The sequence below is a fragment of the Antennarius striatus genome, chromosome 13, assembly GCF_040054535.1.
Source record: "Antennarius striatus isolate MH-2024 chromosome 13, ASM4005453v1, whole genome shotgun sequence".
NCBI lineage: Eukaryota > Metazoa > Chordata > Actinopteri > Lophiiformes > Antennariidae > Antennarius > Antennarius striatus.
Genome location: NC_090788.1, coordinates 21,760,001 through 21,784,328, shown reverse-complemented (window position 1 = coordinate 21,784,328; position 24,328 = coordinate 21,760,001). Strand labels below are relative to the sequence as shown.

At 44.6% G+C, this 24,328-nt stretch overlaps 4 protein-coding genes and 1 long non-coding RNA gene across 5 annotated transcripts in view; all 5 read left to right on the top strand.

Moving 5' to 3' along the window:
* Window positions 1–936: 936 nt before the first annotated feature.
* On the top strand, window positions 937–1,771 carry h2ax1 (H2A.X variant histone family member 1). Its single transcript, XM_068330307.1, has one exon. It carries the CDS (start codon window positions 1,209–1,211, stop codon window positions 1,593–1,595), a length of 387 nt encoding a protein of 128 aa, XP_068186408.1. The 5' UTR covers window positions 937–1,208; the 3' UTR covers window positions 1,596–1,771.
* A 1,279-nt stretch (window positions 1,772–3,050) lies between these two features.
* Window positions 3,051–10,521, top strand: LOC137605652 (cytotoxic and regulatory T-cell molecule). The gene is made up of 11 exons (XM_068330306.1): window positions 3,051–3,181; window positions 4,413–4,553; window positions 4,678–4,845; window positions 4,971–5,090; window positions 6,460–6,612; window positions 7,008–7,265; window positions 7,867–7,944; window positions 8,092–8,157; window positions 8,313–8,462; window positions 8,584–8,670; window positions 9,779–10,521. The coding sequence occupies exons 1-11, from the start codon at window positions 3,178–3,180 to the stop codon at window positions 9,928–9,930; spliced, it is 1,377 nt and encodes a 458-aa protein (XP_068186407.1). The 5' UTR covers window positions 3,051–3,177; the 3' UTR covers window positions 9,931–10,521.
* A 452-nt stretch (window positions 10,522–10,973) lies between these two features.
* hspa8 (heat shock protein 8) lies at window positions 10,974–15,694 on the top strand. The gene is made up of 9 exons (XM_068330305.1): window positions 10,974–11,116; window positions 12,449–12,658; window positions 12,935–13,140; window positions 13,219–13,371; window positions 13,466–14,021; window positions 14,158–14,360; window positions 14,492–14,690; window positions 14,774–15,006; window positions 15,292–15,694. The coding sequence occupies exons 2-9, from the start codon at window positions 12,454–12,456 to the stop codon at window positions 15,487–15,489; spliced, it is 1,953 nt and encodes a 650-aa protein (XP_068186406.1). The 5' UTR covers window positions 10,974–11,116; window positions 12,449–12,453; the 3' UTR covers window positions 15,490–15,694.
* Window positions 15,695–16,304: 610 nt separating this feature from the next.
* LOC137605783 (uncharacterized) lies at window positions 16,305–18,132 on the top strand. Its single transcript, XR_011037782.1, has 3 exons — window positions 16,305–16,444; window positions 16,879–16,938; window positions 17,958–18,132. It is a non-coding gene; the product is annotated as an uncharacterized lncRNA (long non-coding RNA).
* A 194-nt stretch (window positions 18,133–18,326) lies between these two features.
* The window catches only part of jhy (junctional cadherin complex regulator), a 20,535-nt gene continuing 14,533 nt past the window's right edge, over window positions 18,327–24,328 (top strand). Inside the window, exons 1-2 of the mRNA XM_068332082.1 lie at window positions 18,327–18,489; window positions 22,370–22,769. Of these exons, the coding sequence (XP_068188183.1) occupies window positions 18,413–18,489; window positions 22,370–22,769 (477 nt within the window). The 5' untranslated portion in view covers window positions 18,327–18,412. The remainder of the gene's footprint in view (window positions 18,490–22,369; window positions 22,770–24,328) is intronic.

Here is a 24,328-nt window from a genome sequence, read left to right as displayed (position 1 = left end):
GTGCTTCACTGGGTGTGTTTGGTGAATGGTGGAGCGAGTAGAAGAGGGAGGAGTGTTTTCACGTCTGGGACGTCTTTAAAGGACACTTTGTGGGGGGGTGGAAAGACATGTTCAGACAGTCTGACGTCAACTTGTCTCGTTAACGTCACAAAATATGGAATATTGGACATGTTTCAAAAATGTGTTTAAGTCTCTTGAAGCACTGAAGTGGATTAGGTGTAGATCTGGAGAATTATTTAAGTCCAGGTGATCAAAATAAAAATGTACTGTTGATTGTCTGCACTGATGTATCCTTCTCTATCATGTAATAATCACGTTTCCTGTTGGACAGTCCAGGCTGCTCTGGTGGAAACAGAAGGTTCTGTTCTGACTCCAGATTAGAACTGAAGCACAGAGTCGTTCACATGAGGTGAGGACGGTTCCTGTTCTCTCAAAGAGCAAACACACAAACCGACACCTGGAGAGACTCCAATCAGTCATTTTTGTTCAAAACATTTCACAACAGACAGGAAGAGATGCTCCCTTCAGCTCCAACACCCCAGAGGTCCAGATGGAGTTAAGTCCTGGTGAGGTACAGAATAACACACAGTTCAGGTGAGCACACACCTGGTGCCTGGAGCCAGGTCCAAATCTTGGTCTCTACTTGGAGCTCGGTCACGGCCTTGGTCGCAGCCTCGATGCCCTCGCTGGCGGCCTGGCCGCCCTCGCTGGCGGCCTCGCCGCCCTAGGACAGGGCGTGCTTGGCCAGCTTCACGGCATGATGAAGGAGTTGATGACGCCCATGGCCTTGGAGGAGATGCCCCTGTCTGGGGGCACCTGGTTCAGGACTTTGTATACGTACACGGCGTAGCTCCCCCCACTGGTCCTCCTGTCTGTCTTCTGGCTCTGGGTCCCCTCCTTCCTGGAGCCTCCACTTCCGGATCAGGCACCTCTTCTTCCCTCTCTGCAGCGCGCTGCCGCTGCCGCTGGCCTCCCTCTCATATCGCGGCCGTGTTAACGTGTCTGGAGCGTCTCTCCTCCGCCATTGGAGCATCAGAGAACAGCTGACGGGCTCGACTGAAGGACGCGCAGCGCGATTGGCTCCTGCTGTCCAGCTCCAGTCGGCCAATCAGAGGGGCGCTCGCGTGTGTTTCCGCTGCTCGCCGCCCCATTACGTAACGCTTCCGGCTTCATCCGGTGTGTCACCGACAGCCGACATCAAAGACATCATGTCAGGAAGAGGGAAAACCGGGGGCAAAGCCCGCGCCAAGGCCAAGTCCCGCTCGTCCCGCGCCGGGTTGCAGTTCCCGGTGGGGCGGGTCCACCGGCTGCTTAGGAAGGGGAACTACGCGGAGCGCGTCGGCGCGGGGGCCCCGGTGTACCTGGCCGCCGTCCTGGAGTACCTGACCGCCGAGATCCTGGAGCTGGCGGGAAACGCGGCGCGGGACAACAAGAAGACCCGCATCATCCCGCGACACCTGCAGCTGGCGGTGCGCAACGACGAGGAGCTGAACAAACTGCTGGGGGGGGTGACGATCGCTCAGGGAGGGGTGCTGCCCAACATTCAGGCCGTCCTCCTCCCGAAGAAGACGGAGAAACCGACCAAGAGCAAGTGAGACCCCCCCCCCCAGCCCGGGGCGCACGGTGCGTCACGGAGTCGGTACCGATCCGGTACCGACCCGTCGGCGTCCGCTGGAATGAACGACATTTAAACGGGGGGGTGTCGCTGCCCTTGGGGTGGGGGCGTCTGAGTGTTGAGGGGGGGTCCTGTGGACCAGTGTAGATGTGTTCAGTAAAGCTGATAAAAAACTCGACTTGTGTTCATGTTGTTGTTCCATGAAATGTCCCGCAGTGGTCTGTAGATCCACCGAGACTGTTTCCATCGAGGCAGGTTTCAGTCTGTAGGGGGTGAAATAATGATAATGATGGACAGGATCGTTCTGCTGCGGATGTAAGTGTGCAGCAGAACGATCCTGGTGAACTGGAGAGTTCAACATCGGATTGGTTCAACCCGATCAACAGGACAACAGCAGGTCTACATTTAAAGACACTGAATGATTATTTTATTCCTAAATTACATTTATTTGTTGAGTAACTTTTCCCCATCAGTGAGTTCTACAGGTGACAAGTCAGGACTAAGTCCTTCAAAAAGTCTTAATTTGTATTATGTGTCGTTTTTCGTCCTGTAAATTTCTAGAGTTAACATTATTTGCATGATTATTAATACATACGTACACAAAGGTTTAACGATCACTTTGCTTTAGTCAAACTCCGTCATGTAACCATAACTGAAGGCAACTGCACTAATGAGGGTTAAACACTTCAACCTGACACCCAGCTTTTCATTTGGATTCACAGTACACTATATTTTATTTAGTAATAGAGAATATTTTAGATCGTAACAGAAGTAATGCTACCAAAAAACAAACAGCACCCATCAAATACTGAGGACTTTATCAAGAGTTAATATGAAATTAAAGGCTTGAGTGTCTGTTGTAACTGGATAACCAATCAGCTGTTTGAGGCCTGTGGTGAGGGTCTGCCTCATCATCACCCACCTTCAGCATCTCCACACATAGAGACCATCAGGGTGATGCCAGTATGGCTGCAGGCAGGTGGGGGTTTTACTGATGGGGTTTAATTACTGATGGGGCTTTAATAAATGATGGGGTTTAAATTCTGATGGGGCTTTACTGACTGATGGGGTAACCCTGACTGACCCAATGAAAGTCCAGCTTACTAGGTGTTTGGCACAACCCAGAAGTTCCTCTTTGCCCTCATCAGTGGCTATAGAGACCTCATGTTTGAGTTCAGCTGTAGGTGTGTGTGGATATTTAGTTTACATATTCTACTGTACTTCATAAATCACATGAGACACACGTGAATGACAGCGTGTGTGGAAACTACAGCCTGTGATGTCATGGAGGGCCGTGAGAGGAGCAAACTGATGTGATGAGGAAGTGCAGCAGCAGAAGAGAGGCGGCTGCGAGATGGAACGGACGCTCTGCATCTTGGTCTTCCTCATACCAGGTGAGGGCCTGTTTTCTCAGTACTGGTTCACTTTGTTGTGAGGAGGCTCATGTCAAATGAACGTACAGTACTCCGTACGAGACACGGGATCACACTGAGGATCACACTGAGGATCACACTGAGGCTACTCTTAAACCTGGGTAAATACAGAAGGTGTAAAAACTGAGAATGGGTGAGATTCGTTTTTTTGTTATATATATTATTATATTTTATAATTATAATTCATTCATTTTCACGACCGCTTCATCCACTGTCGCGGGGAGCTGGAGCATATCCCAGCTGACTGAGGGCGTTAGTCGGGGGAAACTCTGGGCCCGACGCCGGTGCACCGAGGTGTTTGTAAATTAGATATTCAATTTTGATATTGTGAAGATTTTCTGGGATTTATTTGAGTGGTTCGTTTCCCTTGACATCATTGATAACTATAACTGGGTATCATCTTCATAACAGTTGAAATGCTGCACTAACAGCTGATAGGACAGACAGAGACAAGACCCCCTAATTAGTTGTTCACATCTCTTTGAAACACAATGATTTTTGAAATATTGCACAAGTGAAAGAAGGCAGTCCTTGTTTTGTGATGGAGTTGAAGGACAGATCAGAATCAAATGTCTGTCAGAATTCATCGTGGTGGAGCTGCAGGAATGTCATCGATCCATCTGGGCTGTTTAGAGCTCAGCACAATAACATCAGCCTCAGACTTATGTGACATACTGTAATAAAGTTTACTTATTTGATTACTTTCACTTGGTTTATTGATAGGAATAATTGTGTTATCAACAACAGATTTATGAAATGTTGTGTTCATAGCTTTGTTGAGTATGTTGTGCATTTCCTTTCAATTGCTTTCATGTTTATACATTTTTCCATTGAAGTCTTTTCTTGAGGAATCTAATCCTTTGAATAAATGAGGTATTGAAAATGGATCTTTTTATGGACTGGAGATAACTGTCAGGAACATGTTGCAGTACAGAAAAGGTGAACATAGTTGGTGCCTGTTTGTTTCCACACAGCTCGTCACACTGATACCCCCATAGGAAACAAAAAGCCTCCATAGCCCCCGAGGTGAAGCACAATGCAGAATGCTCCCACTTGACTTCACAGCCTCCGTTACATTCGGTTTCACTGTGAGAACACTGACCACATTACCACCACTGTGACACCAGCATTCACACTTCCACTCACACACACACACACACACATACGCACGCACACACACACACACACACACACACACACACACACACACACACACACACCTTTGTAAGGAGAAGCTGATGGGGGAGTACGGTATATTCCTCCTACAGTACACTAACTGCTCTCTGTAGTTTTTGTTTCACTGAAGTGTGAACATGACCTTGTTGTTGAAGTGTGACTTCACAGAAATCCATGTTTCATTACAGGTTCTGTTGCATTGTGGGAACGTGTGACAGTGATAAAAGGTCAGACAGTCAAATTAAGCTGCCCAATGATAAATGCTCATCAAATGAAGGCAGAATGGAAGAACCCTGAAGGACACATCATGTTCTTCAAGCAAAATATGAGTAAGGATTTTACATACTGCACAAAAAAATACCCATCAGCTCTAATTGTCTTATGCCAAAACAACAAGATATCTGAAAGATGAGGACGACTAAATGTCTTTTATAAATTTATCCCACTCTCCAGCTGTAGTGGTTAAAGTTTTGAACAACAAGCGTTACAGCATCAGTGAACTATCCAAGTCAAAGTTCACTATCAGTATTTCTGAAGTCACCTTAGAAGACGGCGGCAACTACACCTGCTCTGTGTTCGGCAGTCAGGTAGCAGAGAGGACTGTGGAGCTGAGCGTGATCGGTGAGTGGAATGAGGAAATGACTGATCACAGAATACAGTACACAGCTGTACCTGTTATCACCTGTCTCATCAGTCCAATTCATTTCACAACCTAATATCATTTGCTCTGATATCAAATGTTCAAGATCATCCCAAAATAAGGAGAACAAAGCATGATGGAACGTTCCACATAAAATGTACTGCTGAGGGGAATGACTACCCACCCCAGATCTTTTGGAAGTTGGATCATGGACCTGAGATTCTTGGTAAGTTTTCAATAAGGTAACTTCTGTGCTTGTAATTCCTGCAAAAAGCTGCAACATGACGAAGGCAGTAACCACAGACATCATGGAGGTTAACATGAGATAAACTACACTCACAGAGCATTTCCTGTCCAAACACTCAAGGGTTTATATTTTGTTCATTTGAATGCTTTGACCTCTCCGAGGAACCATCACCTTATTGTGGTGGAGAGGTTTGTGTGCCCTAAGGATCCTGGAAGTTATGTTATCAGGAGTCTTGTGCTCCTGGTAGGGTCACCCAAGGCCAACAGGTCTCAGGTGAAGGGCCAGACAAAGAATGGTTCAGAAGACCCTATGATGACCGGAGGAAGCCCGGGGCCCATGTCTGGAGCCAGGCCCGGACAGAGGACCTGTCAGTGAGCTCTTGGTGGCGGGGTCAGCCACGGGGCCCGGTCGGCCTCAGCCCGAAATGGCAATGTTGACTTTCTCCACCACTGTGGACCCACCACCCGCAGGGCAAATCGATTGGGTCGGGTGCGCTGCCATATGGGTGGCAGTGATGACAGGGGGTCACGACGGACCGGACCAGGGCGGCAAAAGCTGGCTTTGGGGACGTGGAATGTCACCTCATTGGTGGGGAAGGAGGCAGAGCTTGTGTTGGAGGTGGAGCGTTACCAGTTGGATCTGGTGGGGCTTACCTCCACGCATAGCCTCGGTTCTGGATCCAAACTCCTGGGCAGGGGATGGATCTTGTTTTACTCTGGAGTTGTGTGAGGCGCAGGGCGGGTGTGGGGATTCTCACAAGCCCCCGGCTGAACACATCTGTGTTGGAGTTTACCCCGGTGGACGAGAGGGTTGCCAAAAAATGCTGAAGGCTCTGGGTGTTGAGGGGCTGTCGTGGATGACACGCCTCTTTAACATTGCGTGGAAGTCTGGGACAGTGCCAAAAGAGTGGCAGACTGGGGTGGTGGTTCCTCTTTTTAAAAAGGGGGACCAGAGGGTGTGTGCCAACTACAGGGGCATCACACTCCTCAGCCTCCCTGGGAAAGTTTACTCCAAGGTGCTGGAAAGGAGGGTCCGGCCGATTGTCGAGCCTCAGATTGAGGAGGAACAATATGGGTTACGTCCTGGTCGTGGTGCAACGGACCAGGGGGTGACGTAAATCACCAAACCTTGTGCTCACCCCCCCCCCCCCGTTAGAGCAGTCTACACCCACATTTAGCTGGTTTCTTGTTTGCTGGATGCTATTTAAAGCCCTGCCCACAGGTGTAAGTTTTGAGATCATTTTTTGATCATCCTCCAATGATAGAGATGAGTAGTTCAAATTGTCTTTGGAAAATATTACATGTTTAACACCTTCTTATAAATTAATGATATCTGCTCCGTTCCACAGCTCATTCTCAAGTCCTGCATCGAGGTAAAAGTTACGTTTCAACAGCTGTGATATCGATCCAGTCCCTGAAGAAACGTGTGACAGTGAAGTGCCTTGTTCACCACCCAGCTCTGCACACACGTCTGATGGATTTTGTCAAAATTGGACACATATGTGAGCACAGTTCATTACATTTCAACAGTCATTCTGACTTCCAACTCAGATCACAGTGATTTATAGCTTTAAAAAAGCCACCAGCATGGAGCATTTTCACAAATAACTTATCATGATTGGGGAACAGTGATAAGAAATTGTAGTTGTGTTTGTTAAAAAACAAGGAAACCACCAGAAGGCTGCAGTGTTAGCTACTTCTTGACAAAAATGTGTCCTTCTGTTGTGCTGCTAATAATCTGTTTCCTGTTACTGGAATTATCAAAAATTTGGCAATTTAAATTTCTTTTTGGATCTTCTATGAAATGAATGATGTCTGTAGAATATGGACAGGGTTCAATTAGGCTTTCAGACAATGTCCCTGTTTATTAATTACTTAACTAACCTCTCTGTTACAGTAACAGAATTTCATCCCACAACCACGACCAGCTCACCAATGTTCCAGTCTCAAAGGTCAACCCAAGCACTAAGCACAACGGTCAGCTGGTCCAGACACGGGCCAACAACAGGACACCATGGCAGTGTGAATGGGTCCTCATCAGAGAGCTCCATAATTGGATCAGCTTTTCCCCCCAATGGACTGAAGACAGATGGAGACGCCACTATGGAGCCTCGGAATCCTGTTCCATCCATAGGCTCAACACTCAGCACCAGCTGTGAGTGAAATGGTTCAGTCAAATATGTTACTACTGATTTTCTTGGGGATTTACAGTACATGTAAGAAGCAAACAGATCTGGATCAGATCAGTTGAAGTGTGACGTAATGACTTGAGGGCCACCAAAGTCCTGAAGGGACAGTAGAAGTCAAACTGACACGGCAGATTACATGTCATAACAGTTTAATTGTATATGATGTCACACTTTTGGGTGTTGGGTTAGGGTTATAATGTATTAATAATAATTTAATATAATAATTTATTAATATGTATTTTTCAAGAGTAGGCAACCTCTAAACTGTAAGTAATGATGTCAATAAACCCCAGCATATTCCTTCAATATCCCTTTATTTACTTGATCATATGAGTTGTGGAGGATACATCTATGTTCTTAACACACTTGCAATCAGCATCAAATTGCTTTCAGATGAACCTCTTGATCATCTTCACACAACAAGGTCTATTTCTCTTTGTCACTGACTTGTGTAGCTTGTACGATGATCTGAACTTCTGAGAATCAAGCCTTGAAACATTCTAAAACATTTTATAGCTCTTATTTTCTAACTTGGATAATCTGTCAAAATGTCTTTATCTGTTCTAGATGACTCTAGAATTATTGTATCATCAGTCTCAACCAGGAAGCTGAATGATGCCATCAACAATGGGACAAAAGCAACAGGTACAACTCAGTAAATAGTCGAAGGTCATGTTTGAAACTAGTAATCTCAAATATCTCTTTCTGCCATCTAATGGAAAGATGGAACAACTACAGTTACCTTGTTGCCCTGAGAAAACAGAGACTGTATTATTGTGCATCCCATTACAGGCTGGACATTTATTTTTGAGTCGACCGAAATCCCATCCTCTAACCACACACAGGGAAACAGAACAGGTACATTCACTCTGTAAGCTGTGGCTGGGATTCAAATCATTACCTCTGCTATGAAAAAGAGACAACTGCCTGGTCACACCAAACATTAAAAACTAAGTTGCATTGTAAAGTGACTGATGGTTGGTTGAACAGTTATAACATACTTCTCTTCCTAGTGGGCTTTAATGAGTCAGAAACACAGGTGGGAACTGAAGGACGTCCATCCTTGCTTGTCTTCCTGGTGGTATTGCTGATCTTTAGTCTACTGGTGGTGGTGATTTTTATTGCCATCAAGCTGAGGAAAGCACACATAACCTGGAAGAGAGGTAAGGAGACTATACTCTCAACTTCAGACTTCAGTCAAAACCAGTGTTTAAATTTCTGTTCATATGATTGGGATTTGTGTTTGTGACTGTGTTTGTTTATTTGGTCATCGGTTTGTGTCAGAGGATGAAGAGTCCAATCCTTCTGAGGAGAGCAGCAGATCAAAATCCTGCCAGGAAGGCAGTAACTCTGCAGGACCAAGGCGAAGAGGTAGGCAGATGATTCAGAACGCCTTTTAAGGGTTCTGAGTATTATGGAAATATGACTACACTGGGAAAGATTTCAATATTTTCTCACTCTTGTGGTTTATCAACTGAAACATGGGTTATCAAATCAAAAAAGGAGGAGTTCATCTATGATGAGGTGAATATATACAAGTCATTATCTGCTCAGAAGAAAAAAGAAGAAGATTTGGATTTTTAAAATCACGTTTATTCACAAAAGTCGAAATACAAGATAATCACGTTGACACAAAAGCCAAAAGATTCACGTAAAAAGGAATCACATTTCTAAAACGAATAATAGTAGGAAACTAAGCAAAGTGTATGTGAATTAAACCAACCACTGACTGAACACAAGCTCCTCACTCAACACGGAACACAAGACACCTTTGACACACCACAGGTTCATAAAAGAGTGTAAATCATTCATAGCTCTGAAATAGTTCAAATCGATTCTGATTCTTGTTTGACACATTTTTCGTAAAATGGCTTCTGCGTGCGTGTGTGCAGGCCCTGAAACAGACACACATCTGTATTTTCTATTTATTTGTCACATTGAGTTCAAACAATGACATTTAATTTCATAGCAGGCTGACTTTACCCAATTCTTTTAATTTAAATTTTTATAGGTAAAGACTGAAGCTGTTTATTCCTCCTCCTCCTCACCCTGCAGCTCAGACCCGCGTCACATACACACATTTTCTGCTGACACAGCAGTAATTGGGTACATCAGGGCAGGCAGGAGGGTGAGTCCAGGAAATGTGTGGATGACTTTTTGGCTGGTCCCACTAGAACCAGTTGCAGATACTCCCAGTATCTGCAACTGGTTCTAGTCTGGTACCAGGGAGATGGTACCAGACTACAGAAAGACTAGCAGCACTGCCTGTCTGTGTAGAGGGACTGAGGTGGAGGAAGCCTTGTCCTTGCTAGTACCCTGGACTGTAGCTGGACATTCACAACGGATTGGTCATCCCCTGTTCCGATGGAAAAGGACGCTTGCAGCCTTTAACCCCTGCAGAAAACTGGTGCAGATGTTCTATAGGGCTGTGGTTGAAACTTAACTAAACTAAGAAACTAAGATATCTTTTCTGTGACAGGGCTCTGCAGTATGCCGTTCACACAGTATGGCACAGAAGAACCACCACCGTTAACTTCAGTGATTTACGTCGGTGCAAAGGCAGCAACGTCTGCTCCACGAGGTGTGAACGACAAGCAGACTTCACCTCCACCTCCAGAGACGGCGCTGTGACAGCGTTCATCATGTCAGCTGGACCATCCACACCTTTAAGCACAATATAGTCCTGTAGTGTTCACAGATGCTGGACTAGACCCTAGTTTCTCTGTGTAACTGTATCAATAAAGTCTATTTTCTACAACATATATTTGGCGAGCTCTGTGGAAACAAGGCCAAAATACAGTATGTTATGTAGAATATACTGAACATTCTGTGTGATTGTTCTCTTTTGTTATTTTGATACCTGCCATTTGAAAAATATTATATCCCGAAATTAGATTTCACAAAAAATACAATGTACTTCCTGGATATTTTCTACATTCTTATAGGATATGAACTCTGCAGTATTCCATCCATCATCCATCCATCTATCCATGTGTGCTGGAACCTATCCCAGCTGGCTACAAACACAACCCGAATAAATAGCGGTTCAAAGATGGCGAACATCAAATCTCACTTCAGTCTAATCAGTATATTCTATTTAGTATACTCTACTCAGTATATTCTACTCTGCATTCTACTCAGTATATTCTACTCAATATATTCTACTCAGTATATTCTACTCAGTACATTCTACTGGGTATATTCTATTCAGTACATTCTACTGGGTATATTCTACTCAGTACATTCTACTGGGTATATTCTACTCGGTACATTCTACTGGGTATATTCTACTCAGTACATTCTACTGGGTATATTCTACTCGGTACATTCTACTGGGTATATTCTACTCAGTACATTCTACTGGGTATATTCTAGTCAGTACATTCTACTGGGTATATTCTACTCGGTACATTCTACTGGGTATATTCTACTCAGTACATTCTACTGGGTATATTCTAGTCTACATTCTACTCAGGACTTCCTTGACCTTCCTTAAACTATTTCCAATAGAGAGGAGGTGTTTTTTTTTCTATGGCCACTAAATGATTCATTCTACATCGTCTGGAAAACAACGACCTGCAGGATCGCAGTTACCCAACAGGAAGTCGTCTCGAAGGTTCTTCGCGTGGTTTCAGATCGTCGACGCCATTGGTGGACGGTGATCAAAGACGCGTCGTCTGATTGGCTGTCTTGCCGGTTATATAAGGAGTCCGGGCAGTGGTCAGTCTCTCTTTACCTCCTCACGCCGGTTAGGACGAGCAGCCCTCCGCCTCCAGCTCCACCGCGTCCCGTTATTCTGCTTCGAGGCGATAATCCGGTGAGTGTTTCGGAATTAATTTGTTATTATTGCGTTAAATACTGAGAGACATCGCGGACTGACGCTCCTGGGGATGATTTCAATGGTTTCGATGTCCTGAAGGCCAGAAGCTAACGGGAGTCCGCTGGCTCTCCGTTAGCCTCTGATGACGCGTCCAAATGGCGTCAGGTCGGGATTTTAAAGCTGGATTAAATGTCGTGTTAGCGGCCGGGCCGGTGGACGAGGGCCGCGGTGGAGGCGGACCGCGGTGGACGAGGGCCGCGGTAACGGAGATAACGGTAACGACAAAGGGTGGGGGAGGGGCTCCATCCAGAACGTTCTGAGGCTAAGCTAGCGGAAGTCGGGCCTCGAGCCAGAATGTCCTGAGGCTAAGCTAGCGGAAGTCGGGCCTCGAGCCAGAATGTCCTGAGGCTAAGCTAGCGGAAGTCGGGCCTCGAGCCAGAATGTCCTGAGGCTAAGCTAGCGGAAGTCGGGCCTCGAGCCAGAATGTCCTGAGGCTAAGCTAGCGGAAGTCGGGCCTCGAGCCAGAATGTCCTGAGGCTAAGCTAGCGGAAGTCGGGCCTCGAGCCAGAATGTCCTGAGGCTAAGCTAGCGGAAGTCGGGCCTCTGCTGCGTGACCCGCCTCAGACGGGTTAGGCTTGGGGATTGGGGTTAGGACTCATGACCAGCAGGGGTTTATCCCACCAGGTTTACTAGTCCGGGATTATTACAGTAAATCTAATCTGGTCCGGTCCCATAGAAGGCCAGACGCACGTGCCCCGAAGGCGCGTCACGCGCTCCAACGTGAAGTGAACCGGAAGCATCACTCTGACGTCTGAAGAGAAAATGACCTTTATTCGTTGAAGAGTCAGTCATGATGTAATTCAGAATCATGATCTAAAATATTGGACTTCACTGGATCGTCTTCAGTCATTGATCCTCACCGCGGGGTTCTGCCGTCATGTGACTTCAGTTTGAGGCCCAAGAAGCATCTGATCATTCTTTAATACAGGGAAGTGAGTTGAGTCTCAGAACGGAACGCACACGCGGATGTAGTCAGCTAATGGCATGTGCGTTCGGTATCACGTGACTAGCAAAAATCAGCGATGTAGTGAGACCGTGCCTCTTGAAGCGAGAATAAACGAGGGGTTACTGTACTTCATATGTGGAACTGAAAATTTGATTTGGTAATGAGGATGAGGCCACAGCAGCCCCTGATGAAACATTACTATTCAGCAAACTTGGATGAGCTAAATATCTTGGGTTTTAAAGTGAAAACTAGAATTCTGACAATGAAATTGTTTATTTTTTAACACCTATGTGAATTCCATCTGGCTCCCTATTTTTCTACAGGAAAAATGTCTAAAGGACCAGCAGTTGGTATCGATCTTGGGACCACCTACTCCTGTGTTGGTGTCTTCCAGCATGGCAAAGTTGAAATCATTGCCAATGACCAGGGCAACAGGACCACACCCAGCTATGTTGCCTTCACTGACAGTGAGAGGCTGATTGGAGATGCAGCCAAGAATCAGGTTGCCATGAACCCTACCAACACAGTCTTCGGTAAGTAACTGCTATCTGAATATTAGTACAGTGGTCTTTGTTATTGTCATCATTGTTGTGCAAACAGTCATTCATTCCTTATAGTAAGTTGCAGCCTTGTCAATAAATGATCCTGAGGTAGTTTTGCCGAGTCACTGTTTTAGTGGTTAGTTTTTGTGCCATCTGTAGTTTTCAGCAGAAGTTCTAAAACCGAACAGACCTGCTTGGTTGACTGATTTCTACGTTGGGTTACTCATTAAATCAGATTTATTTGAGAATGTGAATTGTCCTTTGCAGATGCTAAACGACTGATTGGACGCAGGTTTGATGACTCCGTTGTGCAGTCAGATATGAAGCACTGGCCGTTTAATGTCATTAATGACAACACCCGCCCAAAAGTCCAAGTAGAGTACAAGGGTGAAACCAAGTCTTTCTACCCAGAAGAAATCTCATCTATGGTGCTCACAAAGATGAAGGAGATTGCTGAAGCCTACCTCGGAAAAGTAGGTCATTCTACCAGCTCTGAATGACAGATTTTTTTTTTTGTATGTTTTCCTAATTGTTATCCTTTTCGTTCTTAGACTGTTAACAATGCTGTAATTACGGTACCAGCCTACTTCAATGACTCCCAACGTCAGGCCACCAAAGATGCTGGCACCATATCCGGCCTCAATGTTCTGCGAATTATCAATGAGCCAACTGCTGCTGCTATCGCGTATGGTTTGGACAAAAAAGTAAATCACATTGTAGTAACTTCACTTATTTAGTGACCAACATACATGACCTGATGTCAGTGACTACCAAGAGTCAACTCGCATTTCATTTCAGGTTGGCTCTGAGAGAAATGTTCTGATCTTTGACCTTGGTGGAGGCACCTTCGATGTGTCCATCCTGACCATTGAAGATGGTATCTTTGAGGTCAAATCCACTGCTGGAGATACTCATCTTGGTGGAGAAGATTTCGACAACCGCATGGTGAACCACTTCATTGCAGAGTTCAAGCGCAAGTACAAGAAGGACATCAGCGACAACAAGAGGGCTGTTCGTCGTTTGCGTACTGCTTGTGAGAGAGCAAAGCGCACGTTGTCTTCCAGCACACAGGCCAGCATTGAGATCGACTCCCTGTACGAGGGAGTGGATTTCTACACCTCCATCACCAGGGCTCGCTTTGAGGAGCTCAACGCTGACTTGTTCAGAGGCACCCTGGACCCAGTTGAGAAGTCTCTCCGTGATGCAAAGATGGACAAAGGACAGATCCATGACATCGTGTTGGTTGGGGGTTCCACTCGTATCCCCAAGATCCAAAAGCTGCTGCAGGATTTCTTCAATGGAAAGGAGCTGAACAAGAGCATCAACCCAGATGAAGCAGTCGCCTATGGAGCTGGCAAGTGTTTTCAACAAAATGTTTGTTCACCGCAGTTCATTCTGTCTTTATTTCCTGTTCACCTAGTGAAAAGATCGAGGATTCGGTTTAATTAATAATTGTGTGATGGTCTTGTTTTTTTTTTCATCTTTTATAGCTGTTCAGGCTGCTATCCTGTCAGGTGACAAGTCTGAGAATGTTCAGGACCTGCTGCTTCTGGACGTCACCCCCCTGTCTCTGGGTATTGAGACTGCTGGAGGCGTCATGACCGTCCTGATTAAACGAAACACCACTATTCCCACCAAGCAGACCCAGACCTTCACCACTTACTCTGACAACCAGCCCGGTGTGCTCATTCAGGTAGGAAACGTTCTTTCCATTCGTTGTACGAGGTCCCCAGTCTCAGAAGGGTTGGGTCTTCATTTTATCTGCGCAAATTCCTAACTGTAGACTCATCAACACGGCATTTACATGTGGAATACTTCCAACAGGTCTATGAGGGTGAGCGAGCTATGACCAGAGACAACAACCTGCTGGGTAAGTTCGAGCTGACTGGTATACCTCCTGCTCCTCGTGGCGTTCCCCAGATCGAAGTGACCTTTGATATTGATGCCAACGGCATCATGAATGTGTCTGCTGTGGACAAGAGCACTGGCAAAGAGAACAAGATCACTATCACCAATGACAAGGGTGAGTTTTGAATTCAGTTTTGGATACAGCTTGAGTCTGCTCTCAGAGATGAATACTGTTACTCATGTCACCGTTTGCTCCAGGTCGTCTGAGTAAGGAGGACATTGAACGCATGGTTCAGGAAGCTGAGAAGTACAAGGCTGAAGACGATGTCCAGCGGGACAAGGTCTCTGCCAAGAATGGCCTGGAGTCTTATGCCTTCAACATGAAGTCCACTGTGGAGGATGAAAAGCTCGCTGGCAAAATCAGTGATGAGGACAAGCAAAAGATTTTGGACAAATGCAATGAAGTCATCAGCTGGTTGGACAAGAACCAGGTAAGAGACCCTCACTGGAGCTTGTCATGGAAGCACAATAGATTGTTACAGAGCTCTAGTGTGTGGGATGGGGCTAGGGCTACAGGTTCCAGTTCGAGCTCGTTTTTTTTTATTCAGTCCATTTATTGGAGTCATGTTTTTGATGTGTAAGAATTTCAGATTAAAGAACTTCTCAGATGCTGTTAATCAACACTGTAAAATAACGTGTTTATTTTTACTTGTGGTGGAAATTGAGAGGTTCTTGCTTTGAATTTCATTGACATGATTTCCCTGAACTGTTTCCAGACTGCAGAGAAGGATGAATATGAGCATCAGCAGAAGGAGCTGGAGAAGGTGTGCAACCCCATCATCACCAAGCTGTACCAGAGTGCTGGTGGCATGCCTGGGGGGATGCCCGAGGGCATGCCTGGTGGCTTCCCTGGTGCTGGGGGTGCGGCCCCCGGAGGAGGATCCTCTGGACCAACCATAGAAGAGGTCGACTAAACATCAGCCCTTCAGAGATGGTTTCTAAGAAATAAACCCTCTTACAGCAAAGTTCCAGCAAAGCTGTAAGAGTGAAGTTCAAGTTCGATAATGGGATCATTGTTTGCAACACGGGGAGCAACTTGTTGGCTCAGTTGAGCCGTCTATTCAAACATGTTCAGTACACTGGGATGTCACTGTCTTGGCAATAAAAAGTATGACCCTCTCTCTGTCTTTGTGCTGTGTCAAAATCACGCTTGAGTTGAAAAAATTAAAAATGTTTTTTACTGATGAGACATTGTTAGAGCCGGGGTTCTGTAGGCCTCTGAGAACTCTACTCTAAATACGATGCATGAACTGAGTTCTATTCCTTTAGACTTGTCTGCATCAGTTTGCAGCATGAGGCACAAAGCAGTTATTACAGCTAAGAGTTCAGAGAAACAACAGACCAGGAATGGTGGTGAAACTGATCATAAACACATTGTCCTCTGGAGAAACACTCCAGTCACCATGGTACCGGGCCTGAAACTGCCTGTAGGAATGTTGGAGGAAGAGTGGTGGGCAATACCCTTTTGTGGTGATCCCAGTGATCAACTTATTTGTGTATTGGTCTGAAAAAACGGAAAATAATATAACCTTCACTGGATAAATATTACCATGTTTTCCATTTTTTTCTTTTCATTTTGAATCCTGACTGCTCGTCATTGATTGGACGGAGACGTTTCTACTGTGATCAGGACAGACATGACGTGATAACATCTCGTCCTGGTTCCTGTCGTCGCGTCTCAATGCCTGCTGAACGGCGTGACAGAACCGTTTCAGTCGACACCATTTTCTAGTGTAAAATGTCTGCGGCGAGAACACGTCAGTGTGATCCGGGTTTCCGAGCTTGTAGAACGAGCACCTGAACGCAACATGAGTGCGTCTCCGTCTCCATGGTTTCGTCTCAGGAAAGTAAGGATCGACCGGAGAACAGGTGAGAAATATGAAACATCTGAGCCGAACACCCGAACCTCAGCCTGTAGTTGACGCTGAAAACACTACCGGTAGACACCTGTACGTAGTTTATCCGTTAACGGCAGGATGGCTGCTTCATGACCGCTGGGACATGTTAGTTTGTGCGGTGCGGAGTTCACGTTACACCGGTGGTACCACAATAATCTAATGTATGATCTACGACCCCAATGCGTTCAAGCTTTAACCAGTGAAAAATGTTTCAACAAGACAGTTAATGGAATGTCACATTATGTGAAAACTTCATGTTTTAAAGTTGTTGAGGTAATGTGTTGACATATCTGAACATATTTACATCCAGCTTCAGAGCTGTGATGTAATTGTCAGTGTTCGTGTGTTCGAACCTTGACCTTGAGAAAGTAGGTCAAGGTCAAATTTCAACTTTTGTACACTCAGGAACCGGATACGATAGAAAGACGAGGGAGAAGGCCAGTGTGACCCTGGAAGTATGTCAGGGTAAGTTGCAGGATGTTGAAGTCTCTGCCTTGTTTAATACTGAAGATGCTGAACCCCCCAACTCCTCAGCAGCCCCTCCCCCAACCCCCTGCCCCCTCCAACCATCCTCCTTCATTCCTTCCCTTTCCTCCCTCCATCCCTGATTCTGCTTCCTCCTCTCAAGTCATCAGTCATTACTACCTCACCCTGCTGAACTATATATACATTGTTTTAGTCAACATTTCCTCCATAAATAGTAAAGAATGTTACCCATCGCTCTCTAAACATTCTACCTTTGATCTGGTCTGATGGAACCAACCTCTTCAATTTCCCTAAACCTGGACAGAGTATCCATTCCTGCTAGATCCCTGCTAAATTAGTGACCAATAGAAGAAGAAGAAGAAGAAATATCCTTTATTAATACTCTTTGAGGAAATTATTTTTTAATATATTTAGGACAGGCATGAAGTTTAGTTTGTTGGTATTGATGGGCAAAGGATAAATATAGTTGGGTGTAACTCCCTACCAGTTAAAATTGATACAATGTTTTCTGATGTTAACTAAAACAAGCATACATAAAGTGGAAAGAATCGGCCCCAGTACTGGTCCTTGTGTAGCTGCAGAGCTAACTTTACTGTAAATAGAATAGTCATTGTTGACATGTACAAACTGTGTTCTTTCTGATAAATAACACTTCAGTCAGATTAATGCCTTCATGTAAGGCAGTGAAACTGGTCACCACTGGGATCAGATGGTTGATGGTATTAATGGCCACACCCTGATCAAACAGATCAATTACTGATTGAAATCCCTCATCTGATATCATTGAATGTCAACAGCCTCCATGCATAACACTGAATGTTAAGACACTTCTTCACTTAAAGAAATGCAATGCATCTACCACCAAATATATTGATTAAACATGATAAGGTCACACTTTTCAAGCTTTTATTTTATCCTGACTGAACTATGAAGTGTGTGTATGAGTAATACTATTCTCATACGTGCAATGAAAGTCCATTTTGTTTTTTCTGTTGCAGTTTGTACGACTCAAATTCTTCTAAAGTCAACTTGTGGATAAAAGAATTAAGCATGAAAACATGAAGAAAAGCAATTTTGGCCAACCAACGGGAATCTGTGGAATCCACCATTGAGAGCTTGACTGAGGGGGAGCTCATCAACAGACGCCTCCTGATCCAAACACACACACTGACGTCTTGGGGGATGGTTGGGGGGAGGACACGATGAAGATTAAAGATTACAGATCAAAGACCAAAGATGAAAGATCGCTTTATTAGTCCCCCGTAGGGGAAATCATTTTTCCACTCTTGTTGTTAGTCATTACACACACGCATGTACTATATATATATATATATATACATATATTCATACATACATATAGATATATATGGAACAGGACCAACACGCACACACACACACGGGAACTGTAGATCCAACTGATGTTGGAACTGGATGTTTTGATGATAGCCTAGAAATGGTGACAGAGGAGAGTCCTGTCATGTTTCAGACTGAATATATGGACACACACACATCTGACAGAGAAGGAAGCAGGTGAGTTGTGATCACGTCTGTCACCCAAAAAAGTCAAATAATGTGGTGTTTCAGATCAACATGAGGGCATATCTGAACCCCTCATAGGTACACTGGTCAGATGTTTCTTGTGTAATGAAATTGTAGCTAATGTTATCAGACGTGTCCTGAGTTCAGTGTACGTCCAACAAAAGTCCCATTTTGTCAGTCATCTTCAGATCACCACCGCTGTATCCGCCGCAGCGGGTCACGGGGAGCCGGAGCCTATCTCGGCGGCATAGGGCGAGAGGTGTGGGACACTCCAGGCATGACGCCAGTGCACCGCGGAGCCACACACAAAGACACACAACCATGCACACACACTCACTCCTATTGCAATTTGGAATGGCCAATCAACCTGAAGCACATGTTTCTGGAGGGAGGAGGAAGCCGGAGAACCCGGAGAGAACCCACGCAGACCCATTTTGTCCTCTTTCTAATTCACTTTTCACAGCTGCCAGATGGTCAACTACACTGTGTTTGAAAAGTTTTGCCCCAAACTGATCCGTGGTCCTGAATTTCAGTTTTGATGACGTGTCACATTTGATATTCCATAGTTTTGATTTTGCGTCCCGCTCTGTGTGGAATTTGCACGTTCTCCCTGTGTCTGTGTTGGAGTTCTCTCTGGGTTCTCTGGCTTCCTCCCACCTCCAGAAATATGCACTTCAGGTGAATTAGCTGGTCCTAAAATGCCCATAGGTGTGGGTGTGTGTGTGTATGTGTGGTTCCGCGGTGCACTGGCGTTGTGCCCAGAGTGTACCTTGCCTCATGCCCCGGTCTGCTGGGACAGGCTCCAGCTCCCCGCGACACGTGACAGTGGATGGAGTAGGTCTTGAACATGAATGAATGTAGTTATGAACTTATTCCACACATAGACCAAACAGGGCGTCGGTCTAACTCTCATTATGTTTTCCATGTTTTTGTCTCTGCCCACTCTGCTGCAGACGTCAGTCCACCAAAGGGTAGCATGAATTAGTGGCTATCCTGAAGACTCCTCTCCAAATGTGTTTTTCAAAGTTGGAATTAGTCCAAGGACTCCCAGAGGTCCTTGAGTGGGTTCCAGTGAATTCCTAGTTGCATAGAGAATCATGTGTACTGGCTTTTGTAACATTTTGTACACGACAAGTCAAAAGTTGTATCAAAAGCGGAGCTTTATTCAAATTTGGGTCAGTCTAAGGAACCAGTGATGGAGAATGGCAGATTCAGATCTAGTGTTCTGTTTGGGCCACTAGATGGCACCAGTTGTTCTTCACAGCTAAGCACAAAGCTGAAGTCTTTTCAATTTTGTTTGTGTATAAAAGTAACATTAATAATTGTAATTGTTTGGTGAAGTCTGCTGTAACTTTGGGTGTTCTTCAGATGAGTGGGGTGTTAACATTGTGACTGGTGAGATTATTCGTGGCCTTGAACGTCATGATACCTTGAAAATGTGCTGTTACATGAACAACTGCCCCAGGGGAGGTTAGACCCCACCTTGTCCATATTGCCTATTGAACTGGACGGTCTCTATACATATGTGATAAATGGATGAGGACTAAGCAGCTAATAGTGCTCCTTAGATGAAAAGCATCAATGAGAATTCCAGCACCAATCAAACCATTTACTTTGTATGATAGAAGATAAATTGCCTTCATTGATCAGTCAGTAATGAAACGGTGTCAGTTGTGTAATGAGATGCAGACAGCAATGGGACTGTAGTGTGTCGGCCTCATTCAGGTGCTTTCAGACGGACAGAGTTCACCAATGGTCTGCTGCCACTATGTCGCTCCGGCTGATTGGATAAGCTAAAAAAAAAAGTAATGTATGGGGAGTGCTATTCATTGGAGGGAGATTAGTTTTTTGTTTAGTTTGGGTGGTTCACTATAAGTGGTCACTCGTGGTCCATTAACAAGCAGCTTTGTTGCAGTGAAGGAGATCTCTGTTCTTTTTACTTTTTATTTTTGATGGAGCGGAGGCAATGATGGAGATGCCACATCTGTTCTTCTGCTCTTATCGACCCGTACCATCATTCGCTTTGGTTCGTTCCTCAAACACAACCTTCCCTCCAAAATAGAGAAGGAGCCTTCTCCGTTTCCTGTCATTAACCCATGCAGATGGTGTGTGTGTGTGTGTGTGTGTGTGTGTGTGTGTGTGTGTATTGTTTCAGAGCAAAATGACCGTGACATATCCTTACAATAGCAGTGTATGCAATCCCTTTTCTATTATCATGTTCTCATAATCCTATCAACTGTCAGCCCCCAACACACACACACACTCACACACACACACACACACACACACACACACACACACACACACGCACATGCACACACGCACACACACACGCACACACACACACACACACACACACACATACACACATACACACACACACATACACACACACACACACACACACACACACACACACACACACACACACACACACACACACACACACACACACACACACACACACACACACACACAAAATGGGTAGGCCTTTTCACACTTGGCAGAGTTTACAAATTGTATTCCTTATTCAAGAAAAAGACTCCTATTTATCCATCTGCCATATATTTCCCTCAAAATATTGCAAAAAGATATTTCTGGTTATGTGAGTATTGTCCATCATTTCTTTCTTCCCATTCAGTGTTCAGTGGCTTTTTTTATGTGTGTATCACGGGTAACTGATAATAGGTGTGTGTGTTTTGCCAGTGTTGGAGGTATTACACCCAGCTGCATGTTCTGTATAATGCATTCTCCAACTTGTTTGAGTCATTAGAGAGACATCCCTCACCCACTTGGCCCCATCGAAGTGAAGGGCCGTCTATCTCGACGACCCCCTCCCCCATCACGCAGCATCACGACATGCGGGAGAATTAGGCTCCCCTCGTCCTCCCACTAAGCACAACAAAGAGGCTCTCTGCTATTTATTTTAATGAGATCTTTTCATCACCATCAGAAAGAACATTTTAGCCTGCAATTTTTGAGCCATTTCATAAGCTGAAAATTGCCGTTTGTGAGCCATTCCCCCGCTAGTAGCTCTCAAACACTCTCATTAGTGAGCCGGAGGTGAAAATATGAAAATTATCTGTAAATACAGGTTCATAATCTCCCTCATCTATTTCAATTCCAGACATCTCTGATAGGGCCATGCTCTCTTTGTTTGAGGACATCATCGTCTAAATAATGGTCTAATGCCTCTTGTTCCTTTGACCTCTCCCTGCAGATGAATGCTGCATTCAGGTGTCTCCAAAACATCCTTTACTTATGGAAATTGAATAATTAACAATGATTAAATCACATAGCAACAGTTTAATTAGGACTATATTGATTATTCTATTGACTGTCTCAGGTTTACTGTCTTTGTTCTCCCCACCAGTGGGGGGATGTTGGGTTCTGTTTGTGTGTCTGTTTCTTTCCTGGATCACAGCTTTAAAATCAGAAACGTTACACACACATTAGTCATATCAGGTAGTTTTGCCCCTTGCTATTTAGGAAATTTTATGATTTCATTTTTTGTTTCCAACATTTATTTTTTGTGTTTTGAAAAATTTACTTTTCCCCGTTCAGCAATTTGCAAAACATTAAATGATTGGGGAAACCTATCAATTCTGTGCCTCTGAGGGTTTTTCTGATTAAACTTTAAGATTGTTTCCTACAATATGATCAATACCTTTCCTGTATGGGTTTTCCATGAATGTATTTTATGTTGATTAACTTGGAGAAGATTTCTATTTTTGTGTGAAAATATTTAGCAGGTAAGCATCTCAGCTCCATTCTACAGAGATCAATATCATGATCAATTCAGGCTTTGATGAATATGCACCTCTGTGATAGTGAGTTGATATTTATCCTTGTCTGTTTTGGATCTTCTCAGCTCCTCTGAGGATGTGACCTATGACCCTGACTGGATGACCTCACCGACGGGATCCGTCAGCTCCAGTCCCCATCGTTCCATCAGGACACACGACTCAGTGACGTCTGAGCAGCCGTTCTATCTGTTCCCACCAGATGATGTGGAGAACTCTGAGACATCTCCCCAGCTGAACACCTTCCACCAACAAGAACCCACAGAAGCTCAAGAGGAATCCACTCCAATGCAGCGTGTCTCATCCACATCCCTGACAGACAACATTTCCTCCACTAAAAAGTGCAGCAGACCCAAACTGGACGCTGTGGAACAAAATAAAATAACTCTGGGGCTCAACACCACCAGAAGGGACTCCTACATGCTGCTGTATGGACGCCAGCAGGACAGGCCCAATGATGGCGGTGGGGTACGTATGAAACTACAACCGCAAAACTACGATTGTTTGATTGGATGACGGTGGTGGTCGTGGTGTCGCTCACTGAAATCAGCTGCAGTTACAGGAACAGACACCAGGAGCTGCACTAACACTAATAGTGATTCTACAGCCGCTCTGTGGTCTCAGCTCCATTGTTCCATGATGGGTGTAATATTTACTACATGTGTAACACTCAGACATGTCTGCTCACATGAACAAGGCTGTGGGCGGAAGATACTTCCAGGTTCTGTGAAATGTGCTGAAAGCAATAGTTGACTTTATCTGACTTTATGTAAGCTTGGAATGAACAGTTTGCCATTTATTTCACTTCGCTTTATGCAGCATTAGTAATTTTTCTACCTGTGGAAATTCAATCAAGCACAATTCTTCATTTAATACCGGTATGTATATATAATAATATATATTATTATCCCTGAAATCTTTTTCTAATATTGGAGACACATTTAATTGAATACAGGTTTGCTCATGAGCACAATTTAGGCTAAGACTATTCTCTTTCCTGTTTTCCCCCCCTCGCAGGACGGCCTTATGATCATTTAGTAATGTTGGTATTTTTATGCCTTCATTGTCAAGTCAGACTATATCCTCTGATGTTTGCTCTTGCCTAGTCTGGAATATTAATTTGGCAGAGGAACATGGCTGTTTTTATCTGCCTTCTCTTCCATCTCTGCCTATGCAGTGTGTTGGGACTTATTATGAACTGATGTGTACAACAAGAACATCAGAGACACATGGTTACCAATAGGCTCTTAGACGGCCCTGCACCTGGCACAGTGGCATAATTGGTCAGGATGGCCTGCATTCCCCATTTGTTGGGCCACAAGACTGTTTACTGGCTATAATACCCCCAACCTTGTTCACCCATCTGAGCCCCAGCCCTCCACAATGTCTCATATCATCACCATTTACATAGTCAAGAGCCATTAGCTTTGTGCCATAGTAAACAGAGCCGGAGCCTTTCCCTCTCTTAAACCGTTGTGTTTTTCTCATTTTCCCTCTGAATTCTCTTGTTCCTTTTCAATTGCCCCGTCTCCCAAAAGACTTGTCTCACTTAATGGGACGACATAGGCCATGAAAGAAGGGGGCACCAATTTGCATGTAGTCTATTCCTTGTTTCATCGTAGGATTAATCTTTGAATTGGGCGCATTGCGAAAACAGCATAATGATTCCACAAAGGATATTCAAATTGACTTTAAGCCATATTTTAGCAATAGGCATCCCAAAATAACACACAGCTAAAAACTGCACTTCATTGCTGCATTCAGATGAATGTGTTTGCAGGGACAGTCGTCCCAAAACAGAATGAACCTGAGATTTGATCGTCAACAGTTCATCCTGGATTTCACTATTGTAAAAATGTACAAAATCAAGGAAAATACTTCAAGATCAAGACCACAAAAGAGATTATATGCCAATGATGTGAATTGATTGCAATGAGATATATCAGCTCTAATTTTTTCATCATTAGGAAAAAGATGAAAATGCTTGCAGTAATGAAGAAAACAGAACAAAAGATAAAATACAGACA

Coding starts and splice junctions, on each gene's coding strand:
- h2ax1 (XM_068330307.1), top strand. CDS start 1,209: ATGTCAGGAAGAGGGAAAACCGGGGGCAAAGCCCGCGCCAAGGCCAAG.
- LOC137605652 (XM_068330306.1), top strand. Junction 5,091..6,459: donor TCATGGACCTGAGATTCTTG/GTAAGTTTTCAA, acceptor TCCGTTCCACAG/CTCATTCTCAAGTCCTGCAT. Junction 8,671..9,778: donor TGCAGGACCAAGGCGAAGAG/GTAGGCAGATGA, acceptor TTTCTGTGACAG/GGCTCTGCAGTATGCCGTTC.
- hspa8 (XM_068330305.1), top strand. CDS start 12,454: ATGTCTAAAGGACCAGCAGTTGGTATCGATCTTGGGACCACCTACTCC. Junction 12,659..12,934: donor CCCTACCAACACAGTCTTCG/GTAAGTAACTGC, acceptor TGTCCTTTGCAG/ATGCTAAACGACTGATTGGA. Junction 14,022..14,157: donor AGCAGTCGCCTATGGAGCTG/GCAAGTGTTTTC, acceptor CATCTTTTATAG/CTGTTCAGGCTGCTATCCTG.